Source organism: Tenrec ecaudatus, chromosome 13 (assembly GCF_050624435.1).
Source record: "Tenrec ecaudatus isolate mTenEca1 chromosome 13, mTenEca1.hap1, whole genome shotgun sequence".
NCBI lineage: Eukaryota > Metazoa > Chordata > Mammalia > Afrosoricida > Tenrecidae > Tenrec > Tenrec ecaudatus.
This window is the reverse complement of record NC_134542.1, coordinates 138,978,272-139,005,373: the sequence shown is the minus strand read 5'-3', so window position 1 is coordinate 139,005,373 and position 27,102 is coordinate 138,978,272. Positions and strand designations below refer to the sequence as shown.

At 50.8% G+C, this 27,102-nt stretch overlaps 1 protein-coding gene across 1 annotated transcript in view; it reads left to right on the top strand.

The window, feature by feature from the left end:
- TMEM163 (transmembrane protein 163) overlaps positions 1-24,818 on the top strand; it is a 249,008-nt gene extending 224,190 nt beyond the window's left edge. Inside the window, exons 6-8 of the mRNA XM_075528884.1 lie at positions 13,300-13,411; positions 23,760-23,901; positions 24,686-24,818. Coding sequence (XP_075384999.1) covers positions 13,300-13,411; positions 23,760-23,901; positions 24,686-24,746 — 315 coding nt within the window. The 3' untranslated portion in view covers positions 24,747-24,818. The remainder of the gene's footprint in view (positions 1-13,299; positions 13,412-23,759; positions 23,902-24,685) is intronic.
- The last annotated feature ends 2,284 nt before the right edge of the window (positions 24,819-27,102 follow it).

Below are 27,102 nucleotides of genomic sequence, written 5' to 3'. Positions count from 1 at the left end.
GTGGGAGATAGATAGATGGGACTGGCTACTCCTGTGAAGACCGAGAATCTCAGAAACCCCAAAGGGCAGTTTTACTCTGCCCTACTGCATCTTTGTGGATCAAAATGGCCTCAATGGCAGTGAGATTGGTGACAAAGCTGTTTTACAGGTGTTGGGAGGAAACATTTGACGTTTCATTAGTATGTAGTTTGGGGGTGATGGGTAAAAAATTTTACCACCAGACTTTCTGATCATCCCAGTCCTCTTGGGGAACAGAAATATGAAGCCAAGGTAAACTGAAGACAGTATCTTTACCTTAAAGAACTTTCCAGTGAGACAGAGCCTGGGCTGGACACCTATGAAGGTCAGCTGCTTAAAGAGGCACTCAGACACCTCTTTTGTTTTCTGTACAGCAGTGAGGGGGTAGGTGGGGGGTGGGGAAACTACAGGAGGAAACAGCTGAGTTCATGCTCTTGCTGTTAGGAACTATGCCGTTGGTCTCCCATAGTGGTGAGAAGATGTCTTGGTGATAGTGTTGCAGCCAAGCTCTGCCTGCTATCCATCCTTTAAAAAAATGCTTATTGTCGTGAAGTGTATAGACAAAAGGTTTGCCATCGTAAAGCATATTTTTGGTGTATAATTCATTGACTTTAATTACATTCATCGTGTCCCCCCACACTTGTCTCTGTTTGTCCTATGATGGTGGCTTTGTGTGTCTGTGATGCAGGAAGCGATGCCACTAGTTTTCAAATCCTAGCAGGATCACCCATCATGGACAAGTTCCATACTAAGAGACTAGCAAGAAGGACCTGACAATTTAATTCCAAAAATAATTGGCCAGCAAAAATGTATGAGTAGCAGTGGGGCATTGTTTAATACGGAGCTAGAGATGCTGGACGTTTCAGTGAGGCCCTCACGTTGCAAGGCACTCAAAATACCACTGGAGAAGAGCTGCCTCCTCAAGGTAGAGTTGATCTTAATGACCTGGATGGAGTAAAGCTTTCAGATTTCATTTGCTGATGTGGCATAGCCCCAAATGAACAGATACAGCGGCAAACATCTGTTAATGATAAGGGTGTGGAGTGTAAAAATGAGTTCAGGACAATTGGAAGTTGTCAAAAGTGAAACAATGTGCAAAGGATCAATATCCTGAGCCTTGGTGATTTGAAATGGATTGATTCAGGCCATTTTGGGTCAGATATTCATATGGTTTACTATACCAGGAATGATAAACAGAGGGGGATCGGCATAACATTATCAAAAAACATTTCAAGATCTGTTCTGAATTACATTGCTGTCAGTGATAATAGCCATGTATCTTCAAGGAGTACCAGCTATTGTGACAATTGTTGAAATTTATACATCAAGTACTAACACCAAAGAGGAAGACATTGAAGATTGTGGCCAACAGCTACAGTCTGAAATTGATTGCAATCAGGATACATTAGTAATTACTGGTGATTTGAAATCAAAAATTGGAAACAAAAAGGATCAGTAGTTGAAAATGACACCAGATTACATGATAGAATTTTCTAGGACCAATGACTTGTTTGTTGGAAATACCCTTTTTCAGCACCATAAATGGTAGCTATACACCTGGACTTCACCAGATAGAAAACACAGACATCAAGGTGACGACCTCTAAGGAAGACTGAAGAATCGATGGATTTGAATGATGCTGTTGGGAAGAATGTTGAAAGTACCACATACTGCCAGAAGAACAAACAGATCTATCTTAGAAGTGCATCCAGAATGTTTCTTGGACGTGAGGATGTGAGGCTTTGTCTCACATACTTTGGATGTGTTTGGACATCGGGAGAGGCCAGTCCCTGGAAAAGGATAGCCTTCTTGATAACTGGATAAGTTGGAGTCACACAATACGTGTAGCCATGGACTGAAACGTGACAAACTTAAGGATGATTCAGACCAGAAACCACAACCACCTCTTTGGAAGGAGATGACAGAGAGCTCAACATCATCAGTCTGAACAAGGCCCGGACAGCTTCTTGAACAAACCACCACTGCTCATGTGCAACTTCAATTGAAGCTGAAGGAAATGATATGAAAGCCATAAGAGTACAAGTATTTAGAAAGCAAAGCCCACATGGAAGAAGCACACCAGCCTACGTGATCACGAGGTGCTGAACGGATCAGTTATCAGGCATCAAAGAACAAAAAACATATCATTGTGTGCTCACCTCCCTGATACGATCGCTGAAGACAAATGGGTGCATAAGCAAATGTGGCAAAGAAAGCTGATGGTGCCCGGCTATCAAAAGTTATAGCATCTGTGGTCTTAAAGGCTTGAATGTAAACAAGCGGCCATCTAGCTCAGAAGCAAAAAACCCACATGGAAGAAGCACACCAGCCTGTGTGATCACGAGGTGTCGAAGGGATAAGGTACCAGGCATTATTCGAAAAAAAAAATCATATCATTGTGAATGAGGGTGTGTGTGCGGAGTAGAGACCCAAACCCATTTGTAGGCCCCTGGATATCTCCTTACAGAAGGGTCTCAGGGAGGAGACGAGCTAGTCAGGGTACGATGTAGCAACGAATAAACATACAACTTTCCTCTAGTTCCTAAATGCATCCTACCCCCACTATCATGATCCCAATTCTACCTTAAAAATCTCGTTAAACCAGAGGATGTACACTGGTACAGATAGGAACTGGAAACACAGGGACTCCAGAGAAGATGATCCTTTCAGGACCAGTGGTGTGAGTGGCGATACTGGGAGGGTGGGTTGGAAAGGGGGAACTCATTACAAGGATCTGCATATGACCTCCTCCCTGGGGGACGGACAACAGAAAAGTGGGTGAGGGGAGATGTCTGACAGGGCAAGATATGACAAAATAATAATTTATAAATTATCAAGGGTTCATGAGAGAAGGGGAAGCGGGGAGGGAGGGGAAAATGAGGAGCTGATGCCAGGGTCTTAGGTAGAGAGCAAATGTTTTGAGGATGATGAGGGCAATGAATGTACAAATGTACAAATGTGCTTTGCACAATTGATGTATGTATGGATTGTGATAAGATTGTGATATGAGCCCCTAATAAAAGACAGTTCTGTTTTTAACTTTTTGAGGAATTACAAAACTGGTTGTCACTGTAGCCGCACCATTTTACAATCCCATCAGCAATGCACAAGGGTTTCTATTTCACCATGCCATCCCCAACTTGTATTTGTTCCTGTGTTTCTGATAGTCACTGTCCTAGTGGGTGTGAAAGCTGAATGTTTGGAGGTTTGAGCCCATTCACAGATTCGTCAGAAGAAAGGCCTGGTGGTCTGCTGCTGAAAAGTCAGCCATGGAAAACCCTCTGGAGCATAGGTCCGCTCTGACGGCACAGGGCTGCCGGGAGCTGGAGTGGTCTTGAGGGTAACCAACTGTGTCGATGATGTTCATGTAATGGATTTAGGGTGTGAGGAAATGGTCTGGTGCCCACATCTGCTCTCTTTCAGCTTCCACTGTGAGAAAGAGAATTCTACTCCACATCAGCCCAAGGCCGATTGCCACAAGGCAGAGGTCAGACATGCCTCCACTCTCCATCGTTTTCTTAAAAAAAAAAAATCATTTTATTAGGGGCTCATACAACTCTTATCACAATCCATACATACATCAATTGTGTCAAGCTCATTTGTACATTCATTACTCTCATCATTCTCAAAACATTTGCTCTCCACCTAAGCCCTTGGCATCAGTTCCTCATTTTCTCCCTCCCTTCCTGCTCCCCCCTTCCTCATGAACCGTTGATAATTTAGATAAATTATTTTGTCATATCTTGCCCTGTCCGATGTCTCCCTTCACCCACTTTTCTGTTGTCCGTCTCCCAGGGAGGAGGTCACATGTAGATCCTTGTAATCAGTTCCCCCTTTCCAACCCACCCTCCCTCCACCCTTCCAGTATTGCCGCTCACACCACTGGTCCAGAAGGGATCATCTGCTCTGGATTCCCTGTGTTTCCAGTTCCTATCTGTACCAGTGTACAGTCTCTAATCTAGCCAGATTTGTAAGGTCGAATTTTTCCATCCTTTTCTTACCCTCTGCTGTGATCAATAAGCTATTACACTGGCCACCCAGAGCTCTTAGACAACACTCATGAGATGAGGTTTTATTAGGGGAGGTAACAGGTCATTAAGATCATTAAGGATCGAGTGGAATCTAGTCGTTGGTCTACACTAACAACTCTTCATAGCCAGCAGCCACAGCTTTCTTTGGTCCTCAGCCTTTGGTCACCCAGTCCCATGGCCTGTTCCCTGTGCTGGAAAGCCCACTACTCTGTTTCATGGTCTCAAGTTCTCTGGTCTCAGAGCTGGGGCTTCAGGCAGGGGTCTTGGACACACTCCACTGGTGGTGGTTTTATCTTGATGGCCTGTGGATTCTCTTCGTGGTCTGGGATGGTTCTCTTGTTCACAGAGGAATCGCACAGCTGACCAAGCCCTTCCATCAGTGGGTCGCTTACCGAGGTGCATGGCCCAACCTAGTCCTTTGGTGGGAGGTACAGAGACCTGGATTGAAGAACCACTTTAAGTAACTTCATTTCCCCCCAACTTATCTTCCTCTATGTGGAATTCACTAAACACTCTCAGCCCATCTGAGGTCCTCATCCTCTGCCCTCCCATCACTCACAGCCCTGAATTCTGTACTTGTCCCTGCTGTGGTCCTCGGGAGGTCTGAGAAGAGATGCGGGTGCATGTGAGGCCACCCATACCACCTGGCTGGACCAGGCACTAGCATTTGGAAGGGTTTCATGCATTCCTTCAGCCACAGGCACGTCCAGCTGGCCACTAAGATCACCCTGTTGGGCTGCCTACTTCTGCTAGGCTGAGCTAAAGCTCCCTGTTTTCTTAGGTCTTGGAGGGAAAGGAGGGAGGCGGGAGGAGGGGAGAAAGGGGGGCAGTTGTGGTTGGGGCTGGATGCTCTGTGTGCATATGGATCTGAGGTTCTCCCACCCTCCTTCCTGGCCTGCCTGCCCACAGGAACTGTCCGATCAGGAATCTTCCCCGCTTTGTATTCTGTGTCCTGCATGGAAACTAAGGTGCTCTCACAGTACAGTAGTTAAGCCCTTGCTGCCCACACAAAGGTTGAAGGTTTGAACCCACAAGCTGCTCTCTGGGAGTGTTGAGTACAGTAGCTTTGATTTGCATCTCTCTGTTGGCTAAGAATGCTGAACATCTTTTCATGTGTTTGGTGGCTGTTTGAATATCCTCTTTGGTGAAAGGTCTAGTCAGGTCCTTTGTCCATCTTCTAAATGGGTTATTTGTCCTTCTGTGGTTAAGTTGTTGAAGATTCATATACATTTTGGTCATTAGATACTTATCTGAGGTGGTTTCTGAAAATATTCTCCCAGTGCGTAGCTTGTCTTTTCCCTTTTTGAAGCCTTTTGAGGAGCACAGTGTTCGGAGTGTGTTCATTTTGCTATTTGTGCTTTTGTTAGCAGCCTCTCCCCCTCCTCTGTCTAGCAGGTAGCGTTGCTGCAGCGTTTGCGGCAATTCTCTTCTCCCTGCAGGGCTTCGCTGTCAAGGGCCAGATTTCTGGTTATTTGGGCCTCAGTCTTTCATGTTCGAAGACTCCCCCCAAATCTATTAACTGATTAAATTCAAGAAAAATCTCTGCTTTTGTGTATGTTAGGCTTGTCAAATGTCATCTTAATTCTATGGCGGGAATTTTTACACCGGCATTTGTGCCCCTGGATAAAATATGGATGTGTGTGTGTGTGTGGGGGGTGTCTTTATTTTTATTTAACCTCTATCTGGAATTTTGCATTTCCACCTATCAGAAAATTAGCAAATTATGATGGTCATATTAACATTGCTTCTGCCTGTGTTACCAGTAAAAATCAAGTTTTTTCCTCTGAAATTAGATGTAGCAAATGTTTCAAAATATTACTTGTGCTCCTCACACCTTCACACTTACCAGGCTGCTTAGATCTGCGTTTAGAATTTGCCATTTAATCCATTCATTCAGAAACACTTATATCACTGTAGGTTTCACTTGAATATTACTATAGCACAATTTTTACATTTTACTAACTATATATTAATTTAATTGTTTTCCTGTGTTACTCTAGACAAAAGTTTAAAGACTTTAAAGAGTATACAAGTCTAGTCAAGGCTCTGAAATTTTTTGGAAATTGGAGTTAAATGATAACAAATTTTCCCACAGATTTTTGAAAACTTTTTGTGTATTATATTTTGTGCATTTAAGGTACTTTTACTTCTTTTATTAATCATTTTATTGGGGGCCTCGAACAAATCTTATAATGATCTATTATTTAATTGTGTTAAGCACACTTGTAAATATGCTGCCATAAATACTCTCTTTCTGTGTGAGCCCTGGGTATCGGCTCTTCTTTTTTTCCCTTCCTTCCCCACCCTCCCAACTCATGAATTATTATTTCATATCTTTTAAAAAATCATTTTATTGGGGGCTCATACAACTCTTATCACAGTCCATACATCCACCCATCGTGTCAAGCACTTTTGTTTCCCTCATCATTCTCAAAACATTTGCTTTCTACTTGAGCCCTTGGTATAAGCTCCTGTTTTTGCCCCTCCCTTGCAGATACCCCCTCCCTCATGAACCCTTGATAATTTATAAATTATTATTATTTTGTCATATCTTACACCATCTGATGTCTCCCCTTCACCCACTTCTCTGCTATATGTCCCCAGGGAGGAGGTTATATGTAGATCCTTATAATCTGTTCCCCCTTTCTCCCTCACCTTCCCTCCACCCTCCTGTATCGCCACTCTCAACACTGGTCCTGAGGGGTTCATCTGTCCTGGATTCCCTGTGTTTCCAGTTCCTATCTGTACCAGTGGATATCCTCCAGTCCAGTCAGATACAATGAGGGTAAAATAGATCTATGTACATATATGGATAGATTTAGTATTAAGGGCCCCTACTCAAGTACTCCCTCAACACAAGAACACAAGAAAATGTGGTGAAGAAAGCTGAGGGTGCCTGGCTATCAAAAGATAAAGAGGTCCTATAGGCTTGACGATAAACAAGCGGCCATCTAACAGAAACAACAAAGCCCACATGGCAGAAGCACACCAGCCTGTGAGATCACGAGACGTCTACAGGATCAGGTATCAGGCATCAAAGACCAATAAAATCATAGCACTGTGAATGAGGGGGAGTGTGGAGTGGGGACCCAGGGCCCTTCTGTGGACAATTGGACATTCCCTTGCAGACGGGCTGTGGGGAGGAGATGAACCAGTCGGTGCAGTGTAGCAATGATGAAACATACACTTTTCCTCTAGTTCTTTAATGCTCCCCCCTCACTATCATGCTCCCTATTCTACCTTACAAATCCGGTTATTTCATATCTCATACTGTCAGTTATCTCCCTTCACCCACATTTCTGTTATTGATCTCCCTCGGAGTGGGGTGGTGCTATATATCCAACCTCGTGATCATTTCCCCCTTTCCCCCGTGCCTCCCCTCATGATATTACTCCCACTACTGTTTCTGGGGGTTTTCTCTGTTCTGAATTCCATGGGTCCAGAGTTCTCATCTATACCAATGTGTGTACTCTGGTCTAGCCGAATTTGTAAGGTAGAACATGGTAGTGGGGGTGAGGTTGGGGAGGAAGCATTCAGGAATTAGAGGAATGATGTGTGTTTCGTCAGTGCTACACTGCACCCTGATTGAATCGTCCCTTCCATGTAACCCTTCTGTTGGGGGGTGTCCAGTTGTCTTCAGATGGGCTTGAGTCTCCACTTCAACCCCCCTCAATATATTTGTTTGGTTTGGCTCCTTTGATACCTGATCCCGTTGACACCTTGTGATTGTTTCTTCCATGTGGGCTTGTTTGCTTCCCTGATAGATGGCTGCTTGTTTAACTTCAAGCCTTTAAGACCCCAGACACTATATTTGTTGATAGCCAGGCACCTTCTTCACCACATTTGCTTATGCACCCATTTTGATTTCAGTGATCATGCTGGGAAGGTGTGTATCAAAGAGTGCCAGGTTATCAGAACAAAGTGTTCTTGTGTTTAGGGAGGCCTTGAGTATAGAAGACCAAAGCCTGTCTGCTATCTTAATACTTAACATATAAATATATGTACATTGACCTCTATCTCTATTATAAATTAAGTATAAATTAATATATTTGCATATACACATGCCTATAGCTGTACCTCTATAAATAGCTTTTGACTCCTAGTTCTTCATTTATTTACTGTCACCTTCCTCCTATCCCACTATCATGTTCACCCTCCACTTGGCTCTCAGTAATTCCTCTTGGATACATTGCACTTGATCTAACCCCACCAGGCATTCTGTACCCTCCTCGCCATCAATTTTAGATCTCTTGTTGTTCCCTTATTCCTGCTCCCTGTCCTCTCCCATTCCCCCCTCCCCCCAGAATGCTGGTCCTGTTGTTTTCTCCTTAGGATCGTTTGTCTTGCCTATCTTATATAGATTAGATATACGTAGAGTGAAAGAAAAACAAAAACAAAACAACCCCGGTCTGTCTGCTGACTCTTATGAAAGTTTTCCAATCGGGTCTGATGAGATGCCAAGTCCTGACCCGAGTCAGAACGCTATTTTCAGGATTCCCCTGAGATGGTGTTACTTTACTCCCCTTGCTGTCCTGTCACACTCCCTGCGCATTTCACACCGTGGTGTGTCAGGCAGACTGTGCACACATTCCGCGCAGTGTCTCCATGCTGTCCCCGCTATGGGTCAGTGAGGGGGCGTCATACCTCATGGTGGGGCCGGTCCTACGGTCCTCTCTGTGCATTGGCTGCTCCAGGCAGGGATGTTGTTCCCAGGTTAATGTACTAAGCTCTAAGTCTTCCCCGTCAAATTCCCAGAGCAACTAAGTAAACTCAACTACTGCATTGTTCACATATAAGTGCCTACACAAACAACGTGTATACAGCATCAGAGATTATTGTGTGAGGGGGTTGCAAAGCTAGCAATACACCCACACACACGCGTGCGCACACACACCCCCAAATTCAACAATTTCCTTGCTTCCAATACATACCCTCCACCCTCAGCTGAGCCTGGTGTGCGCAGTGCAGAGACCTGCGCTTTAGTTCATTCTCTGCAGTAACACACCTCCAGCTTCTGCCCTTTGGGAGCCCTGATGGCAGCTCCGCTTCCCAGAGTTCTCGGCTCTGTTACAGCAGCCCCCGCCCTGCTGTGCTTTGAGCCATCGCTCAAGTTCTCTTGTCTTTGTGACCTCATGCCTCAAAAACAATCCCCAGCCTGCCGCTTAGTGGGTTTACAAGAGCTGAAAGAATGTATGTTCTCATTCTGTCATCTGTAACTAGAATACTAGATCTTTATGGCATCGTGGCTGACGTGTTGGGCTGCTCACCACAAGATCAACAGATCGAAACTCCCAGCTGCTCTGAGGGAGAAAGATGAGACACTGTCATCCTATAAAGAGTTACCATCTCAATAATCCATTGGGCTAGTTCTACCCTGTCAGTAGAGTTGGTTGATATGCATTGGAATCAAAGGCAGCGCGTTGTTGTTTTTGGGGGGCTTGGGTGGGGGGTGCCCACTCTAAAGAGGCCTTTGTAGCACTGTGAATTATTACTCCTATCCCTTTTGAGGGGCGAAGGCTTGATTTGAGGCCATCCGCCAAGTGAAGAGGAAGAGTGCTACGTTTCCAGGGAGTGAAGAGCAGTGGATCTTAGGTCAGTCCCATGGAGGTCTGAGTAACTTCAGCATCACCGGCTAGTGGGGTAAGGAGACCCTAGGCCCCCCTTTGTTGCAGTATGGTGGATTCCAACCCCCTGGACCCTGCACAAGGTTTCTGAGTCTGTACATTTTTACTAAAGCCGAGCGCCTCATTTTTTTCCTGGGGAGCAGCTAGTGGCTTTGAGCCACAGACCTTGAGGTTAGCAGCCCAACACTCGGTCCGACAGCACCAGTCGGGCTTCCACCATTAACTTCTCTGTTCAGGACCTTAATTTCCACAGAGCAGGGGTCTTGCAGTAGTTGTTTAAAATTAAAGGTGCACTTTGGAAAAGAGCCTGCTCTCTGATGCGCCTCGATAGAGCATATCAACTTGTATGATTAGTGATGTTTGGGTGTAGCTCCTCACAGAGATGGGCTATGCAAATCCACCCAGTGCTGGCATGGAAGAAAGGCCTGGCAATCGACTTCCATTAAAAACCCCGCAGGAACGTTTTCTCTGTAACCCAGAGGCTTGTCGTGAGTCAGAATCAGTGACTGGCTGGTTTTGTACCGGAAACCCAGTGGGTTTTGCTGAGGGGACGTTCTGTTGGGGTCTTGGTTTAGGAAAACATGCTTTAAGTGCCTCCTGGTTCCTGATCTCTGGACTTCCAAAAGCGCCCTCCAAGTGTTGCCAGGAGGGCCCCAGAGTCCAGGCAGATGGCTCAGCCTTCAGGGACTAGACGGCCACTGGCTTCAGAGACTCTAGCGCTCCTTGATTGGGTCAGAAGTCAGAGAGCCGGTGGACGCCAAATATACCAGGAGTCAAACTGCACCTTGAGGGTCAGCCAAGAGCTTCAAGGTGCCCTCCTTGTCCCTGTCGGCCATGGCTCTGCCCTCCTCCGTGGCAGCTGTGAGTGACCCTGCTGAGCGCAGTGTTCTGCTGCTTGTGGAGCCAGGCACCTGCTTTTGTCCTAGGGCTCTTTGCAAGGTCTCTGCTGTCAGGCCTGCAAACCTACCGGGGATTGGTGTTGGGGGGACTGGGGCTCCCCAGTTGGTTTGGAAACCCCCCCGAGGTCCCCATTTCCACCAGCCACAGAGGCTCCAGTGGCTGCTTGCCTGATTGAACGTCAACCCGTGATCCTCTTAGCTTGGACACAGTCTGATGCTAATTCACAGCTCGGCAAGCCCTTTAATGTGACTCCATGGCGATTTGTCTATATAATCTAATAACTGGGGGAAATTGAAGGCTTGTGCTTGCTGTAATTTCCTGCACATCTGCCAGTTTTCCTCATCTGCTGGGGGGTGGGGGTGTATGCGGGGGTGAGGGGGCGATGAAGAAGTCTGAGGACAAGAGTGACGGTTTTCATTCTGGGACCGTAACTCCATACATATTTATTATGCCGCCAGCAGCAGCGTGTCCCTGGGTGACTGTAGAACACATAGAGTGATAGGCCGGCTTGAAAAGTGTCCTCATTAGGAAAGCAAAGGACGCCTGTTTGCAGGCAGAAGCCAGCTGCTGCCCTGCGTCCACCTCACCTCGGGCTGCAAAGGTGAGTGCTGGTCCTGGAGGAGGAAGCAGGCCGGGCTTAGAAATGGCCTTTGCCTGGCCTTAGCGCCCACAGGCCCCTGTGAGCCAGAACTGCAGCCGCTGGTGCCATAAGCCACATGAAGTAACCTGCTTTGAAAGGCGGGGCCACAGGGACATGTGGGTCCCCACTCACCCTGGCATGATTGTGGGCGCCATCTCTCAGAGGCTGGGTGGTGAGGCAAGCTTGGGCCGTGCGCCTCCTTTCGAAGCCTCGCTCACAGGGACTGGGGTGATGCGTGCGCGCGTGCACACATGCCGGCTTGGGTGCAGTCCTTCCTGAGGGTGTACAGATGAGACATTCCAGGTGGTGATTATCTGAAAAGAGCTTTCAAGTTTGATATTTCATTATAGAAGATGTGTAAAAAGGGCACAGGGAATTCCCAAATGCCCCTCCCCAAACTTCTCCTTGTGTGAAGAATTCACATCACCACATCGCATTTATCAACACAGTGAGATGAACACTGCTATACTAGGCTTCGAGTCTGGGCACCAGCTGCCTGTATTGCCCTGCCCAGTATCTGCCCGTTTCGCAGACACTGTTGGTCTCTCAGGATCTGGACATGTCTGAAGCATAGTGGGCAGGTCTTTTGTAGACCGCCTCTCCATTTGGGTTTGTCTGGAGTCTTTCCTTGATTGAACTGAGCTCATGAACTCGATGGGACTTGCAGTGTCGGGAACTGACAGGGCAGGTCTGCCCTGTCCTGCAGGGTGGCTGTGAGTCGGCATCAACTTGAAGGCCGCGAGTCTGGGTTGGGGTTTGTGGGTTGAGGGTGGACTGCAGCAGCAGTGAGCTGCATATACGGCCACGTTTTCAGGGGCCCACGAGAGCAGCACGGCTTGCTCATGGTGGTGTTGACTTTGACCACTCCCTTGAGGTCATCACTGGGCTTCTAGACTGCTAAGTTACTCTTTGCCCTGGCCGGTTTCTATTTATTGGATGCCGGTCTTGAAGCCCACCCCATGGTCCAGTGAAAGGGGATTAAATCTTGTCCCCTGGATGAAGGAGGAGCTCAGACTGTGCAGTCATACATTCACCACCACAGCTGTGACTCACTATTGGGGGGGGGGGATGTATCGAGGTTGTGCAGATATCCTCTTTCTAACAACAACAACAACAACAAATCACACTCACTTCCATCAAGTTCGTTCCTACTCATAGCAACAGTTCCGAACCAAGGGGCACAGGTCATCTTGTTTCCTGGTGATGCTATCACGGAAATACCACAAGGGGGGACTTTAACAAACAGAACTTTATTTTCTCAAAGTTTGTTGTTGGTGTTGCTAGCTGCCATGGGGCTGACTGCAACTCCTAACAATCTTTGTGACAGAGTAGAGCTGCCCCCTGTGGTCTTCCTGGCTGTAATCTGAATGTAGAATGTAGAGGCCATTTCTCCTGGGAGTAGTCCAAGGTAGCTCCTCAAATTTATGGTCCTGGGACCTAATGTATGCAGATAAGGGCCTTGCTTTCACATAAGTGACTCACTCCTTTGCTTGCCAAGGGTAAGTGTTAAGATAACGTCAATAGCAGATTATATTTGTATATATTCTTTCCCACCTTGAAAGCTATATTTGAACGTGCAGTGGCCTTGTGTGAGTTGAAGGAAACAATGAGGTTGTCAGTAGCGCTGGCCATAATTGACACCAGGGTGGATCACTTGGCTCTCCACTGAAGAGCCCGTGGGCCAGTGGTGCCCTTCTGCATTGCGGAATTCTCAACCTGCTGCTTTGTGAAGCACCTGTGGTCGTTCTGTGTGGACGCTTTGCTCTTAGCATGCTGAACACCTCTGTCATTGATTGACGATTGCTAGTCACGGTAGCTAAGGAAGTTGACATTCCTATGGGGAGATAAATACATAATGGGTTTCAAAGTAAATGTGAATCTGACAGATCTGTTTCCTACTACCTTGTCTCCTCTTCAGTGGTGGGAGTCATTTCGGGATGAACGCTTTCAATGCACCCCACCTGGTGGCAGCATTCCCAACTGATTGTGTGCTCCTGAAGCACAGCTGGTCTGTAAGGACGTGCGTTTGCAGATGGCCTTCGCTAACTGGGAGTGAATTGTTGACATCTTCAACCTTTTCTTCCAGGACGACTTCCTGTTCAGCGTCTCCATTCTAAGTGGGATCCTTTGCAGTATCCTGGCCGTGTTGAAGTTTATGCTGGGGAAGGTGCTGACCAGCAGGGCGCTCATCACCGACGGTGAGGAAGAATGGCCCATCTAGCTGACCGTAGGGGATGGGGGTGCGGCTGGGGAGGGGGCACAGCTATTGCTATGTGGGTCATTTGGGGCTGCTCGTCTTCCAGGGGAAGGAAATGCTTTGAAGTGTCCTTTCTCATCACTGCCCGCACCCCGAGTTGGTTCGTTCATGAGTCTCCGAGTCCCCGCCTTGTAGTTGCTGTTGTTGCAACCCAATCAGTGTACAACAGAACCAAGCACTACCCGGGCCTGCACTGTCTTCACACTCGCTCTTACGTCTGAGCCCATTGATGCAGCCCCTGTGTCAGTCCATCTTGCCGAGAGCCTTGCTTTTGTTCACTGCCCCATACGTTACCAAACATGATGTGCTTCTCACGGACAAGTCCAAAGTACGTGAGCCCAGGCACATTCTGACTGTTCTTCCAAGATGGACATCGGCCTCAGGCCCTGGAATGTAATTCTTCAGGGATCCGCCCCCCCAGCATGGCCTTCAAATGGGGAAGCTCAGGATACCTCAACCTATCGATCATGGAGCCCCTCAGGATTCTCGGAGTCTGGGATGCTGTGTGCATCGCTCTAAATCCACAGTGACTCAAAAGTAAATGTCTTTTCCGGATGCTGTAGACGTTTTCACTGTGAATTCTCCGTGGTTTTCCCTTCAGCCAATAAGATCCTCTCTTGGAAGAGCAAACCTCAATTAGCCTGGTGCCTAGCTGGGGCAAGACCCCTGGGTTTCCCTCTGCTCAAAGCGCCCCTCTTCCTCCATGGGCCTTCGAAATGAGAGAGAAGGCGCTGTGCAAGAGTAGGGAAAGTATTCCAGACCCTGTGAACAAGGGATGCGACACACACCTCGACTGACTGCTGACTGCAAGGTTGGCAGTTCAAACCCACCAGCTGCTCCATGGGAGAAAGATGAGGCTGTCCGCGCTGGTACAAATTTAGTCTTGGCCAACTCTGTCCCCTGAATGAAAAGGTCACTGTGAGTCGGAATTGGCTGGATGGCTCCGGGCTCTGGCCATTTTGGTTTTTCTTCATTCTTAAGCACATGCACTTCCCAGGCAGTCTGGGGAGTCTACAGAGCGGGGAGCCTGCGACCCAAGGGTGGGAGGTCAAAGGCATATTGCTCGTGTGTTGGTGGGTATTGCTGCACAAAATAGGAAAAGTTGAATTTGGTTGTTTTTTGTGTGAAAATTTTGTTGTTGTTTTTTTGTTTTACCCCCCAAAACAATTAAGGTTCTCTCATGTGTAACCTGCAGGAATGCAGACATGGCTGGCAGCTGTTAGTTTTGCTGTGGGTGGGAGGAGGGCTATGCAGAGGCCCCTCACTCATTCCCCCAGAAGTTGGAGCAGGGCAGGGGGGAAGAGACTTCCTCTGGGACTAATCTGGGGTCCAAGAACCCACAAAGGTGGGCAGAATGGTCTGCAGAAATGCTGGCGGGTCTTGGGGCGGGGAGCCTTCTGCCCTTCTGTTTGGGTGATCTGATCCTCAGCCATGCCCCTCACGTACAGGCACCACCCATCTGTCAGGAGGGTTGTGCATTGCTAAAATACTGACCAGGGCCCAGCAGAGCTGACACTAGGAAGAAAGGACTGGTTAACTTCTAAAAAAATCAACTAGTGAAAGCTCCACTCATCCCCACGAGAGGGGGCTGGCTGTCCTTGCCCAAGACGTTTTTGTCTGTGACCTGAGCTCGCTGTCCTTGCCGCCCTTGAATCCACTGCACTTCCGCTCAGGATGTGACAAGAGCAGCCCGTCCAGCTTTTTAACCCCTGCTAGCGTGGAGCCCTAGTGGTGTGGTGGTTACGCATTGGGCTGCAATCACTGGTCGGCCACGGGAAGCTGCCAGCAGCTCCGTGATAACCAGTGGGCTTTCTCCTCCTGTTACAGTTATGGTCTGGGAACCCCACTTGGGGTCGCTATGAGTCAGCTTTGACTCGCTGGCTGTGAGTCGGAAAAACGGATGTGCCAACCCCATAGGAATCAGGTCGCTTGGTGGTGCAGAACTAACGCAGTCAACTGCAGATGGCGACCTTGGCAGGTCGCGTTCCCAGGAGGCCAGTAGAGGAAGGAGCTGGTAGAAAGGCCGGCCAGCAGTGCCCGCTGGGACACAGATCTCCTCCAGAGCACGCAGGCTCGCCGGTGCTGCAGCCACGCCACTGGGTAAAGAAAGGCCGGGGCGTGCCTGCATCTGGGTGGGGTCCCTTTGAGCACTTGACATCTGCGTGCAAGCCCACGCCCAGCCCGCGCTGCCCAGTGTCCTGCCATCAGGAGGGCGGCATCAGAGTCCCTGCTCCAGTCTTTGTTAAAAACGGATTTCTGCACTTCCCTCCCGAGGAGCCTGATTCTGGGGCTTGAGGTGGGCTTAGGAAGTACTGTTTGAAAGTAATCCCTCAGCTCACCTGTGTGCCAGGCAGCCTGTGGGGACCAGGCGGAGCATCACACGGGGGTAGGGCAGGCCCTGTGGCCTCCAGTGCTCCTGCACGCCATGACCATCGTGACCAGCAGCTCCCAGCAGCCTCTTTCAAGTGACCGCTTCAGGCAGGAAGTCCCTGCGGTGGCATTGCCCTGGCAAGAGCGTTCCTCCTGGAGGGTGTGCCCCCCTTTTCCAGCTTCTCCCTCTCACCCATTTAGTTGACTCCAATCAAGAGTCCCCCCCCCACCTGGCCACATACCAAGACAGGTGCCCTGGCACCCCCTGCCACGGACCCAGGAAACACCCGCATCTTCTCAGAACGATGGGCCCTCTGCCATAGCTGGGATTCTCGCCTGATGGTATTCACGTTCCAGGCATGAAGCCTCTAGTTTTGAGGCACTGGTGGCTCAGTGGGAGACCTGCCTTTGAGTCTCAGCCAGTGCCCCTCACGTGCGGGCACATGTATCTGTCAGTAGAGGCGTGTGCATTTCCACCCTACTGAAGGGGGTTCTAGGAAGAAAGGCCTGGCAGTCTTTGTGTAAAAAACCAGCTAGCGAGCTCCGTGGATCACAGTGCTCCTGGGGTGCCCACGAGTTGGGGCTGGCATGACTGTAGCTAACAAGAGCAGCACATTTCTATCGGTGTTTCGCCTTTTGTTAACTTCCCATCACTATTGGGCTCACAAGGAAGAACCCTTGGTAAGGTTTTTTTTCCCTAAGGAAATCGCTTCAGGTTCTATGGCTTTCTGCACAAAACCATCCCCACACCGAGGCAGCTTCCCCAGCACATGGAGGAGTCGTTACAAGGAGGACTAGAGGATTTCAGTTAAAGCTGCCCTATAAGGAGGGCAAAAAGTGGAGGTGTGCACCCACTGGCCGAGGACACCCCATGGCAGGAAAGCTGGGCATGTGGGGGCTGGCTTATCTGGAGGACAGGGCAGGAGGGGGGGCGGTGGGGGAGGCCCACTAGGCAGTGAACCAGGGTCCGGACTCTGGGTCAAGGTTAGGGTTTGGGATGTTTAACAAAATGCACTGGGCAGCCTTGTAAGCAGATGCAGTAAGATGATGGATTCAGGGCGCTCTGGTTGATGAAGAGGGCCGGGTGGCATAGTGGCTATGTGTTGTGCTGCTAACTGCAAGGTCAGCAGTTCATAACCACCAGCTGCTCCAGGGAGAAAGATGGGGCTCTCTACAGTTGTACCCTGCCCTATAGGGTCATAGTGAATCAGCATCCACTTGATGGCAGGGAGTTTGGATTGGGTCTTGGTTGACAAGGGTGGGGAGGAGATGGGGTGGAGGTGCTGAGGTTGAGGGAGAGCCACGGAGGTGGAGCTGGGGGGGCTGGAGGGAAGTGCAGGCTCCAGGTGAACCCCGTGAGTGTGGGGTATACACATGTGCACATGCACGTGCAAAATCAGAGAGTGAGAAAGACGGAGGCTGTGCAATTGGTGGATTGAGAGGCTGAGAGTGCATGCTGTGTTCCAACAACATCCAGAGGTCTCCTCCATCCTACAAGCCCCTCCACACACCTCACCTCACCCCTTGGGTGTGCTCTGTGATTCCGGCTTGGTGGCAGTGTTGGCAAAGTATGCGGCAGTAATTAAAGCCTCCTACTAATTGTATTGTCTAGGATCTGGGTACCTCATTCATGGATTAGCAGAATTAGGGAACTCTGTAATTAGTCTCTCTGACTCTTGGAGGCTGCTAGGAACAGGATTGGGGGGTAGGGAGCAGATCACCTTGTCCAGAGGGTAAGGCTTCTCCTGTAGGTGGTTTCAGAAGGGGACTCTTGAGGCCCTTGAAGTTGGAATGCCAGGCATTTCCTCTCTAAGAAGGAAGCAAATTCAGCAGGCTGCTTTTCCTGCAGGGAGGGAGGGGCAGAGTCTCCCCTGCCAGGTGTCTGAGACACCCGCTGCTGCCGTGTGTGAGCAGACCCTGCTGGCCCCTGGATCCTTTATTGAGCTGTGCCAGAGCATCAGGAGGTAGGGGACTTGGAAAAGGGTCAACGGGGTTAAATTCGGGACCACCTTACATTATGCGACACAGTAAATCAGATCTAATTTGATTTTGTTGCTTTGGGTGCCGGGCCTTGGCTGAAGCTTGCCTTGTATTAAGCTAGAATGAGTTTTGGGACAGACAGTTAATATCAAAACTCCGATGAAGCTTGTGAGGTCATTCAGGGACAAGTCCTGCCCTAGGGGCCAGGTGTCCTCAGGCACACAGCCTTAAGAAAGCTGGCACTGAACTGAGCCCAGCTCCATCATGACTAAAGGCGAGCGGGGCAGGCAGTGGACCTTCACAAACCCCTCAGCAGTCTGTGGTTCCGGTGCCTTATCCGGTGAGGGCCCACTGGCCGGTGACATTGCTGGTGTCCTTCGCTGTCAGTGGGCACAGGTCCAGGGGAGCGGATTGGTGGAGCTGCGTGGGCATCTAGTGGCCACCTAGGGTAATCACACACACACTCTGCCACCTTTCCAAGTGCCTTGTCACCAGGCTTCTCTGAGTGTGCCTGATCCTACTACAGCGAAGATGGGGAAGGGGCCTGAGGAGACCTGTCTGTGCCCCCAACCCCGGATGGGCTGGAGGCCAGCCCTCTCACTGCCCTTTCCTCAGAGCAGCCACCAGTCCTGCCCCTGGCAGCATGTGGCAGCGCTGGCTCTGAGGGCCGCCCCGGGCCGGACTTGGCAGCAGATGCCAGGCCTTTCTTCCTCCGGCCTGGGGGCTAGACCTGCATCCCCGGCCTTTGGGCTAGGAGCTCAGCGTGCGAACGGTACCACCCAGGCACCCAGCCTTTCCTCTGCTGCTATCAGGTGCCAACCGGTCTCCACGACCCATGGACAACAGAACGAAGCCCTGCCCTGCCTGGCGCCATCCGCCCAAGCGCCGGCACGTCGAGCCCACTGTGGCAGCCAGGGCAGCAGTGTGGCCAGCCAGCCTCCCTCGTGTTCGCTGCCCCGAGACTTGACCAAGCCTGACGTCCTTCTCTAGGGACTGGCCTCTTCTCACCACACGCCCAGAGTACGTGAGACGCAGGCTCACCATCCTTGCCTCTAAGGATCCTCCCGGCTGTGTTGCTTCCAGGCAGATCCATTTGTTCGGCCGACTGTCCATGCCACGTTCAGGACTCCCTGCCAGCACCCGGGCTCCCATGCTCTGAGTCTTATTCAGGGGTCTCTTTTACCAAGCTACCCCCGCCCCACCCCCAGATCGCCCTCGCCTACCTTCTGGAGCGTCTTGGAGATCAACAGCACAGGTGCGGGGCAGGCTTTGGGTGTCCTGAGAGAAGACATGGGCTGAGATTTCTTTTTTCAAAAGAGGGCCAGCCTGATCCCAACTGTGGGGGGAGGTAACCAGAAAACACAGGCAGACTGGAGCAGCCAGAGAAGGGCAAGCTCCAGCAGCTGTCAGGAGAGGGAAGCGGGAGGCAGAATCTGGGGGGTGGTATGTGGAAGCCACAGTTCAGGGGCAGGAGGGAGAGAGAGGGAGCTGAGATGGGCCGGCAAGAAAAGGCTGGGAAGGGCACAGCAGACACGAGGCCTTCGAAGATTGTGGCAAAGGCTGCGGCTGAGCGATTGTGCTGGTAAAACACGCAGGTGAGGGAGAGAGGGAAGGAGGAGGAGCCACAGCAGGTCTTGGGGGCACTGGCAGCACCCTGGGCCCAGGGCACCCAGCAGGGAACCTGCCAGGCCTCGCCTCCGGGGTGTCAGCGAGGAAACTGAATTACCACCGCCCTGTTCGTCCAGAAGACGCCTTGGGAGGAGCGGCCAGAGCCTCGAGGGGAGGGCCGGGCGCAGCAGGAGGCAGCAGGGAAGGAGGAGGCCGTGGTGTGGTTTGGGGCCCCTGACATTAGTAGAGTTGGTGTCACCCAGGTGTGGGTGTCCAAACCAGACCGTACAACTTAAAATACTTGGCAATGTTTATTATCAATTTCATCCTAGAATAATATGTAATTGATATTGGTGTAACTGGCTTAAAGGTAATATTTCATTGAGTTTAGGTATAAAACACAAAATTGTCTCAAATTTTTTCTATCTGGAATTGTAACATTATTAGTCAGTGAACGGAAATCTTATTTTCCCTCCTTTTCCTTTAATTCGAGGCCTGGTGGTGGTGTGGAGGTTACACGTGGTAGGCAAGCTCACTCTCTCCCAAGCGGCTCCTCGGGAGAAAGAGCGGGCTTTCTCCTCCCTCCGAGGTGCAGGCTCGGAAACCCACGGGCCTGTTCGGGTCCGGCCTCTAGGCTCGTTAGGAGTCGGAGGCGACTCAGTGGCAGTAAGTTGAATTTCCCTTCACGACAACTTCACCGTTCATCACACCAGAAAACCGGACCACAGCTGCCCCCGTACAAACAGCGGCTGTGAGGAAATCCACCGCGTGTGTCCAGGAGCCCGCGGGAGTTCCCAGTGTCCCTGGAACTGGAGCGGATTCCGACTCTGGTGACCCCACAAGACCGAGCAGCCTGTCCCTGTGGTCCCCCTTCCAGGAGCAGCCAGCCGCCTCGTCCTCCCGTGCACTGACTGGTTGGCCTTGTGGTTGGCAGCTGAAGCAGTGGGTTCTCAGCATCAGAAGCCTCCACTTGCTTCGGGCTCTTCTCAAAGCAAACACTGGGAGAGGCCCCGTGGCGTGTCGCTATCTTCTCCCGGACAGCATGCAGCCTAGGCTAACATCGGTGGACATTTCTGCCAGGAAGGTCGGTAGAGTGAGGTACACCTCACTCGATGTCGACTCGGCGCCCCTGCAGGGTAGGGTTGAAGTGCCCTGTGTGGATGGAGTAGAAAGCCCTGTCTGCCGGGTATCAGCTGGTGGTCTCGAACCGCTGACCCTGTGTGCTGCAGCTGAATGCGTCGCCACTATGCCACCAGGGCTCGACTTGGAGTTAAGACCCAAATACGCTTGCTATAGCCATAGTCTACACAACTCTCTTTCAGGTTCACAGTGCCAGTACATGGATTAGTTGAAAGATGATTTCTTCCATCACATACTCTTGGCAAAAAACCACCCCAACACACACCCGGTGGGTTTATGGGCCGAACAAAACTGAGTTGCATAGTCCCTACATGTCTTCATGTCTCCAGCTCGTGCTTTCAAGCCAACTGCTCCCCAGCGCGGTTCCCCGCTTCGGCGGCGGACAGCAGTGAGGGGTACACAGCGGGAGAGCAGTCTTGGGATCACTGAGCTGTGGGTATGGAAACGGCAAATATTTCCCAGGGTATTTTTGCACTGTGATTGAAACACAGAATTAAGGCCGTTTACAGACGTAATTGGAAATTTACAAATAAATAATGCCCATGGACATCCTGGACCAGACAAGGAAAAGGAAAGCCTTTTCATCAACTACTCTGTTGTAGTTGTTCTGACCCACCTGGAACTGTCTCGGTGGCATCTGGTGGCACAGGAGGCTCAGGGGGTGGGGTGGGAATGATCCAGGAGAGAGACTGTTGAGCTGAACAGGTCCGAGGAGGGGAGTCTTGCACTGGGGCAAGATTGACTGGGGAAGCAGATGCACTGTGGCATAACATCTGGGGGCTGCGGGATGGGGGGTGGCTTTGGTGTTGAAAGGATATTTTTTATCAAACCTATTTGCTCTAGTGGGTGCAAGGCCAAGTCATCAGCCTGACTCAGAGATTTGAGGGGGCAAGGGTGTGATGCAGTAGGCAACCATTGCATCACAGGCCAGTCCTCAAGTGTCCTTGTAGGCCCCAGAGTCCTCTTGTTCCACTGTGTGTTGACTAGAGAAACAAATCCCGAAGATAATCGTGTGTAAGAGAGCTTTATATCAAAGACCAGTTGTGTATTGAGAACATCCTAGTCCAGTGCAGACCAGGTCCATGTGTCCAATACTACTCCATCCATCCGATACTAGACCATAAATCCCTCTTCAGACTCACACAGCCACGCACAGTGATGCAGAATGCGGGAAGATCACAGACCGGTGGGTGCAAAGTCATGTAGATCCAATGGCAGTGGACGTATCGCCAGGGCTCTGGCTGCCATCAGCCTGGCTCGAAGTGGCTCAGAAACAGGAAGGTGAAGCAGAGAGCGCGTGCAGCCCTCCTCCAGGGAGAAAAAAGGGAAGCTTCCAGAATCTTTAGGGAAAGGACACACCCGCAAGGAGGCATCATCAAGCTGTGAGCCAATTGACAGGCTAGACTCCACCCCTACGTTCTGTTTTATCAAGTTGACATGAACTTATGTTACTACCACACCATGGAAGTCTACCCGTGGGCTTTCTGGAAAGGGCTGTCCTGACATCCTCCCACCCTCCACATTCTTCCTCTCCTCTAGGTCTATAGCCCGGAATGGTTTGATTTCAAATCCTGCTTGTACCTAGAGTTAGGGCTCTTGAATTTGGCAAAAAATATGGTGTCATAGATGCGGTTTCCCTGGGGACAGACCGGGGCCTGTTTCTGGCAGTAGATTATGATCCAACTGTCAGACCTCTGGGGACCATCGGGCCTTCTCTGGAGTCACATCAGGCCGAGAAGACAAGGACCCTCATGACTCACAGCACACGAAGGTCTAGAAGCCAATGTCCCTTGTATGTAACCACCCATCTGTCGGGGAGCTGGTGTGTGTTTCTATGATTCTAAATAGATTTGGGTTGGTCCAGGTAGACTACAGAAACAAATCCAGAGATACTCAAGTACATATAAGAGAGAACTTTATATCAATAAGTAAATTATGTATTAATAAAACATCCCAGCCCAGTCCAGAAGTTTGAAATGAGCCCATAAGTCTTATATTAGCTCACGAATGCCTCTTCAGACTCACGCAATGCATGCAATGATGCCAAATGCAGGAAGATCACAGGCCTGTGGGTGGAAAGTCTTGTGGTTTCTGTAGCTGTGGAAGCATCTTCAGGACTCTGGCTGCCATCAGCGTGGCTCCATGTGGCTCATCAACAGGAAGGTGAAGCAGAGAGAGGGTATGTCCTACTCTTCCGATGGCAGAATCAGGAGAGGATAACTCCCAGAATCCTCCTGAGAAGGCCATGCCCACAGGAGGCATCAGTCAGGCTGTGACCTGATTGACAGGCTAGACTCCACCCTTATCACCTATTTATCAAGTTGACATGAAATTATGTAACTCTCACAAGGTTTCAGAGATTCCAGACTAAGATGGACTAGGGAGAAAGACCTAGCGATTTACTTCTAAAAATTGCCAGTGAAAACCAGTACCATGTCCAACCAATGATGGGGACGGCACGGACCCAGCAGTGTTTTTCTCTGTTGTGTAAGAGGTTGCCGCGCGTCCGGGGTGGACTTGAGGGCAGCAGCCAAGGCTGGGCCAGGTGTGTGGCTTGGTGGTTGTGGCCCTTGGTGGGAGCCCCAGCAGTCCTTATTCCTGGCACCCTCCCCTCAGGATGTGGGCCACTTGGTGAGTTTCTTGGTGGTTGAGGTAGTCAGTTTATTGTGCCAACCTGGCCGATAAGCACATGTGGGGTTAATTGAAGGGCAGAGGGATAAATGGCTCTGTGAGCCTCGCCTTTCTAGTTCTCGAGTCTCTTGCTTTGTGATGGTCGGACCAGGGCGCAGCTGCCTTAGCCAGTTCCCTGCTTCAGGTGGCAAGGCTCACTTCCTGCAAGCCACCCCTGAGGAGAAGCCACATGGACCTACCCAGATGCAGCCCTGGGTGCTGGAGCAGCCGTGTGGAGACCCCTACCAGCGCTGAGATGCTTACACATTCACTGATTCAGCTTTCCTCCTGCAGTTGGTGTTATTGCGTGTGTTTTGTGAGACGGAGGACTTTGTGGATTGGTGTTGGACATATGGGTTAAAGTTGGACTTGTGGGCTTGGGCAGCACTGGGTTGGGATGTTTTCTTGATGCACACTTAACCTGTATATAACACTCTCTCTTATACATGAGTTTCTGTGGATTTGTTTCTCTGAAGTACGCAGACCCGCACAGTGGTTGACAAGGTGTGCTTCCTCTGCAGGGTTTAATTCCCTCGTGGGCGGCGTGATGGGCTTCTCCATCCTCCTGAGTGCAGAAGTCTTTAAGCATGATGCGGCAGTCTGGTACCTTGACGGCAGCATCGGCGTGCTCATCGGCCTCACCATATTTGCCTATGGGGTCAAGTGAGTATCTACCCGTCTTCACTTTCCTTCTAGGCCTGGAGCGCCCCCTCTCTACCCGCCCCCCCCCCCCGAAAATGACTCTAGTTGACAACAAAAGTCACATCCCCACTGTGGCCCCAGGAGGCAGGGGTATCACGTGCAGTATCTGGAGGAAACTACAGAGGGGTTCACAGAGGCAGAGAGTAACTGAGGGGTTGGCCAGGGGTGGCGGTGGCGGGGGTGGGCGCTGGAGAGACAGCTGTTGGGTTTCTTTTGTTGGTGTGAAATGAACTTGTTTGTCCCTGGAGACCCCAGGCCCGCTCCAGTGGGACTTTTCCTCCTTTTCCAGACTCATATTTAGATCTCAGGCCTTAAGTCAGGACTCTGGAAGGTTGTTTTTGTTTCCCATGAAGCAGTTTTACTTTTATTTATTGTTTTCATGTTAACCCTCCTTCTTTGTGTGTCCCCCGTCCCTCACCCCTCCTTGCCCCACCCCTGGCCCTGGTCTCCTTGTGGCCCCCAAAGCCCTGTCTGCTGGTGAACAATCCACATTTCTTCTTCGTTTTCCCCGTAACAGTGGTGACACTACATGCTTAGCTTTCTCAGGTCGCCTGAGTTTGCGAAGCGTAATGTCCCCTAGTTTTCCCTGGGTTTCTTTTTGAAGTTGTGACCCACGTGGCAGTGACATGCCGCTGGACTGTGCACAGTGAAGGGGAGGGGGTTTATGATGTGTGACGACAGAAGAAAGGGCTGCGGGCCCAGGTGTCGCGGTAACATCTGCCCCCCCCCTTCTTCCCCTTGGCAGACTCCTCATCGACATGGTGCCAAGGGTGAGGCAGACTCGCCACTACGAGATGTTCGAGTGACGAGCGGAGCCTCCGCCCATCAGCACGAAGCAACAACAAGGTTTCCACGTAGGCAGATGGTGCCGACACGTAACCGAGTCTCATTTCTGTTCTGGAAGTTTCCTTTCATAGTGTGTCCTGCTGGGAGGAGGAATGCTCATCCGGCCCTGTGCACTGCTCCCCCCACACCCCTGCCATCACATCAGGAGCCGCACGAGAGGGGCCGGCGACCCTGTGCTGCATCCCGGCCAGGACAGGACAGACAGGCTCTCATTTTGTGGAGTTAAAATGCTCATCATGCCGGCGGGATAAGAACCTGACTTGGCAGCAAGTTCTTCGGGGCCCTTGCTGAAGCCTGAGCAGCCCCAAGCCCTCTGGGGGATGGGGGTGGGTGCTCCTGAGTTCCAGAGTCTCCTCTCTGGGCAGATTTGGGGGGGAAGACCTCACCCTCTCACCCACCCTCCCCAGAGCGGTCAGTATGTCACGTCCTAATTTCTCTCGCCATAGTCCATTCATTTCACACTGTTTCACTAAGCCCAAGTCTACAGATGTGTTCCCAAGGAGACCATCCTCTTTTTAATGTCCTTAGTAGGTGATGTATGAGCTTTGCATGGACGAACCGGCACACGGCCCCTTCTTGTACATTCAGAAGCTGAACATAAAATGTAAACATACCCAAACAGGATCCATCCTTTTTTGAGAGATGCAAAACGGTAGTTGATTTGTAATAAATACTGTGTACTCTCGCCATGTATCGACATGCTGCGTGCATGGGGTGGTGTGGTACCTGGCAGCCTGCCACCAGTGGCTGCTTCCCCTGCAAGGAGCCGGGCATGCTCCCCCCCCTCCCACCCGACTGTTGTGGCGGTGCGGAGATTCCGTACCGCTGTCCCCAGCACACCAAGCCCCGATCTCCGGGCCTGCTGCCCCTCCCTCCCTCCCTCCATGCAGCCGTGTCCGATCCCTGAAGCCGTGGCATGTGTCTGTATGGCGTGGACATGTGGTCTGTGACTTGTCACATGTCACCAGCACGCGGGATCTCTGTCATGGACAGGTCTTGGTGCAGTGGAACGGGAAGGGCAATCGAGCTGGGGGAGCATGCAAAGCTGCTGGGGTGGCCTTCGTGACCAGTCTGCAGCTGTCCTGGGCACGCTCACTGGGTGATGCTGGGACCTCTGGGAGGCAGGCTTGGGTGGCTGCTTCTGGCTGGTCCAGAAAGAGGCTTGCTCTCCGGGGCCACTGAACCTTGGTACCGTCTGATGCTCTCACTGTGGGAGGTTGCTCTGTTCCATGGAAAAAAGACTGCGTGGACAGCGAGCGTGGGGAATGCAGGCTCTTGTAGGCAGCCGTTCTGCGGTGTTGCTCGTTGAATTTAATGTCTGTGTGAGGCTCGGGGAGGGAACAAGGCCTCCTTGTATGTGCTCTGCTTCCCTTGGTGTGCTCTTTGGGATTGGTGTTAAGCGGAACACGCGTGGGGCTATGGGGGCTCCTTTCCAGCAGGGGCCAGGTCTGATGACTTCCACTGGCTCCACTGCGCAGGCCCACACCAGGCGGTCACGCCCCTCAAGGGGACCAAGAACTGGACCTTGGTGGTGCTTCCAGGCACGCGCCTGATCATGTGCTCATTACTAGGGTTCCAGGGTGGTGAAGACCGTGAATCCAGACCCCAAAGTTGGAGGTTCGAATTCACTTAGGAACGCCATGGGAGAAAGGCCTGGCAGGTTATTTCCCCCACAAACTCTATCCTCGCAAGGCTGGTGGCGCAGCTCTGCTGACACAGGACTGCTGGGAGTTGGGTGGAGCAAATGGCAACTGGTGACATTAACCATAGCCCTCCCTGGTATAGTGGTTAGGCGTTGGGTTGTTACCTATGTCGGCAGCAGCTCCAACCCACCAGCAGCTCCACGGGAGAAAGACCGGGCTTTCTACTCCAGTACACAGTTATGGTCTCGGAAACCCACAGGCAGTGCCCTCATCTCTCTCTCAAGGAGCGACTGATGGGCTTGAACCACCAACTCTGTGGTTAGTCCAGTGCTTCTTCCAAAGCACCACCAAGCTTCCTCATGGGAAGGAACACTCAACAGTAATCCAAGCCCCCCGCATTTTCAATACTGTGTTACACAATGTGGCCGTAGCCGGTGGAGGCCAGTGTGTGCTGCTGCTGGACAGCAGCCGTTTGCTGTTTGTGGGACCCTGTCCCACCCACCCACTCACCTCCCCCATAAACCACTTCCGCCTGTCACACAAGAAAAGTTTATTGAAAAATAAAGTTCTCCCTATTTTCTCTACAACAGTGGAAAACGAAGCAGTGCTCTCTAAGCCAATACAGTACATGTGGACAGACACCTTGGTTTGCAGAATCCTGCACTACTGAACC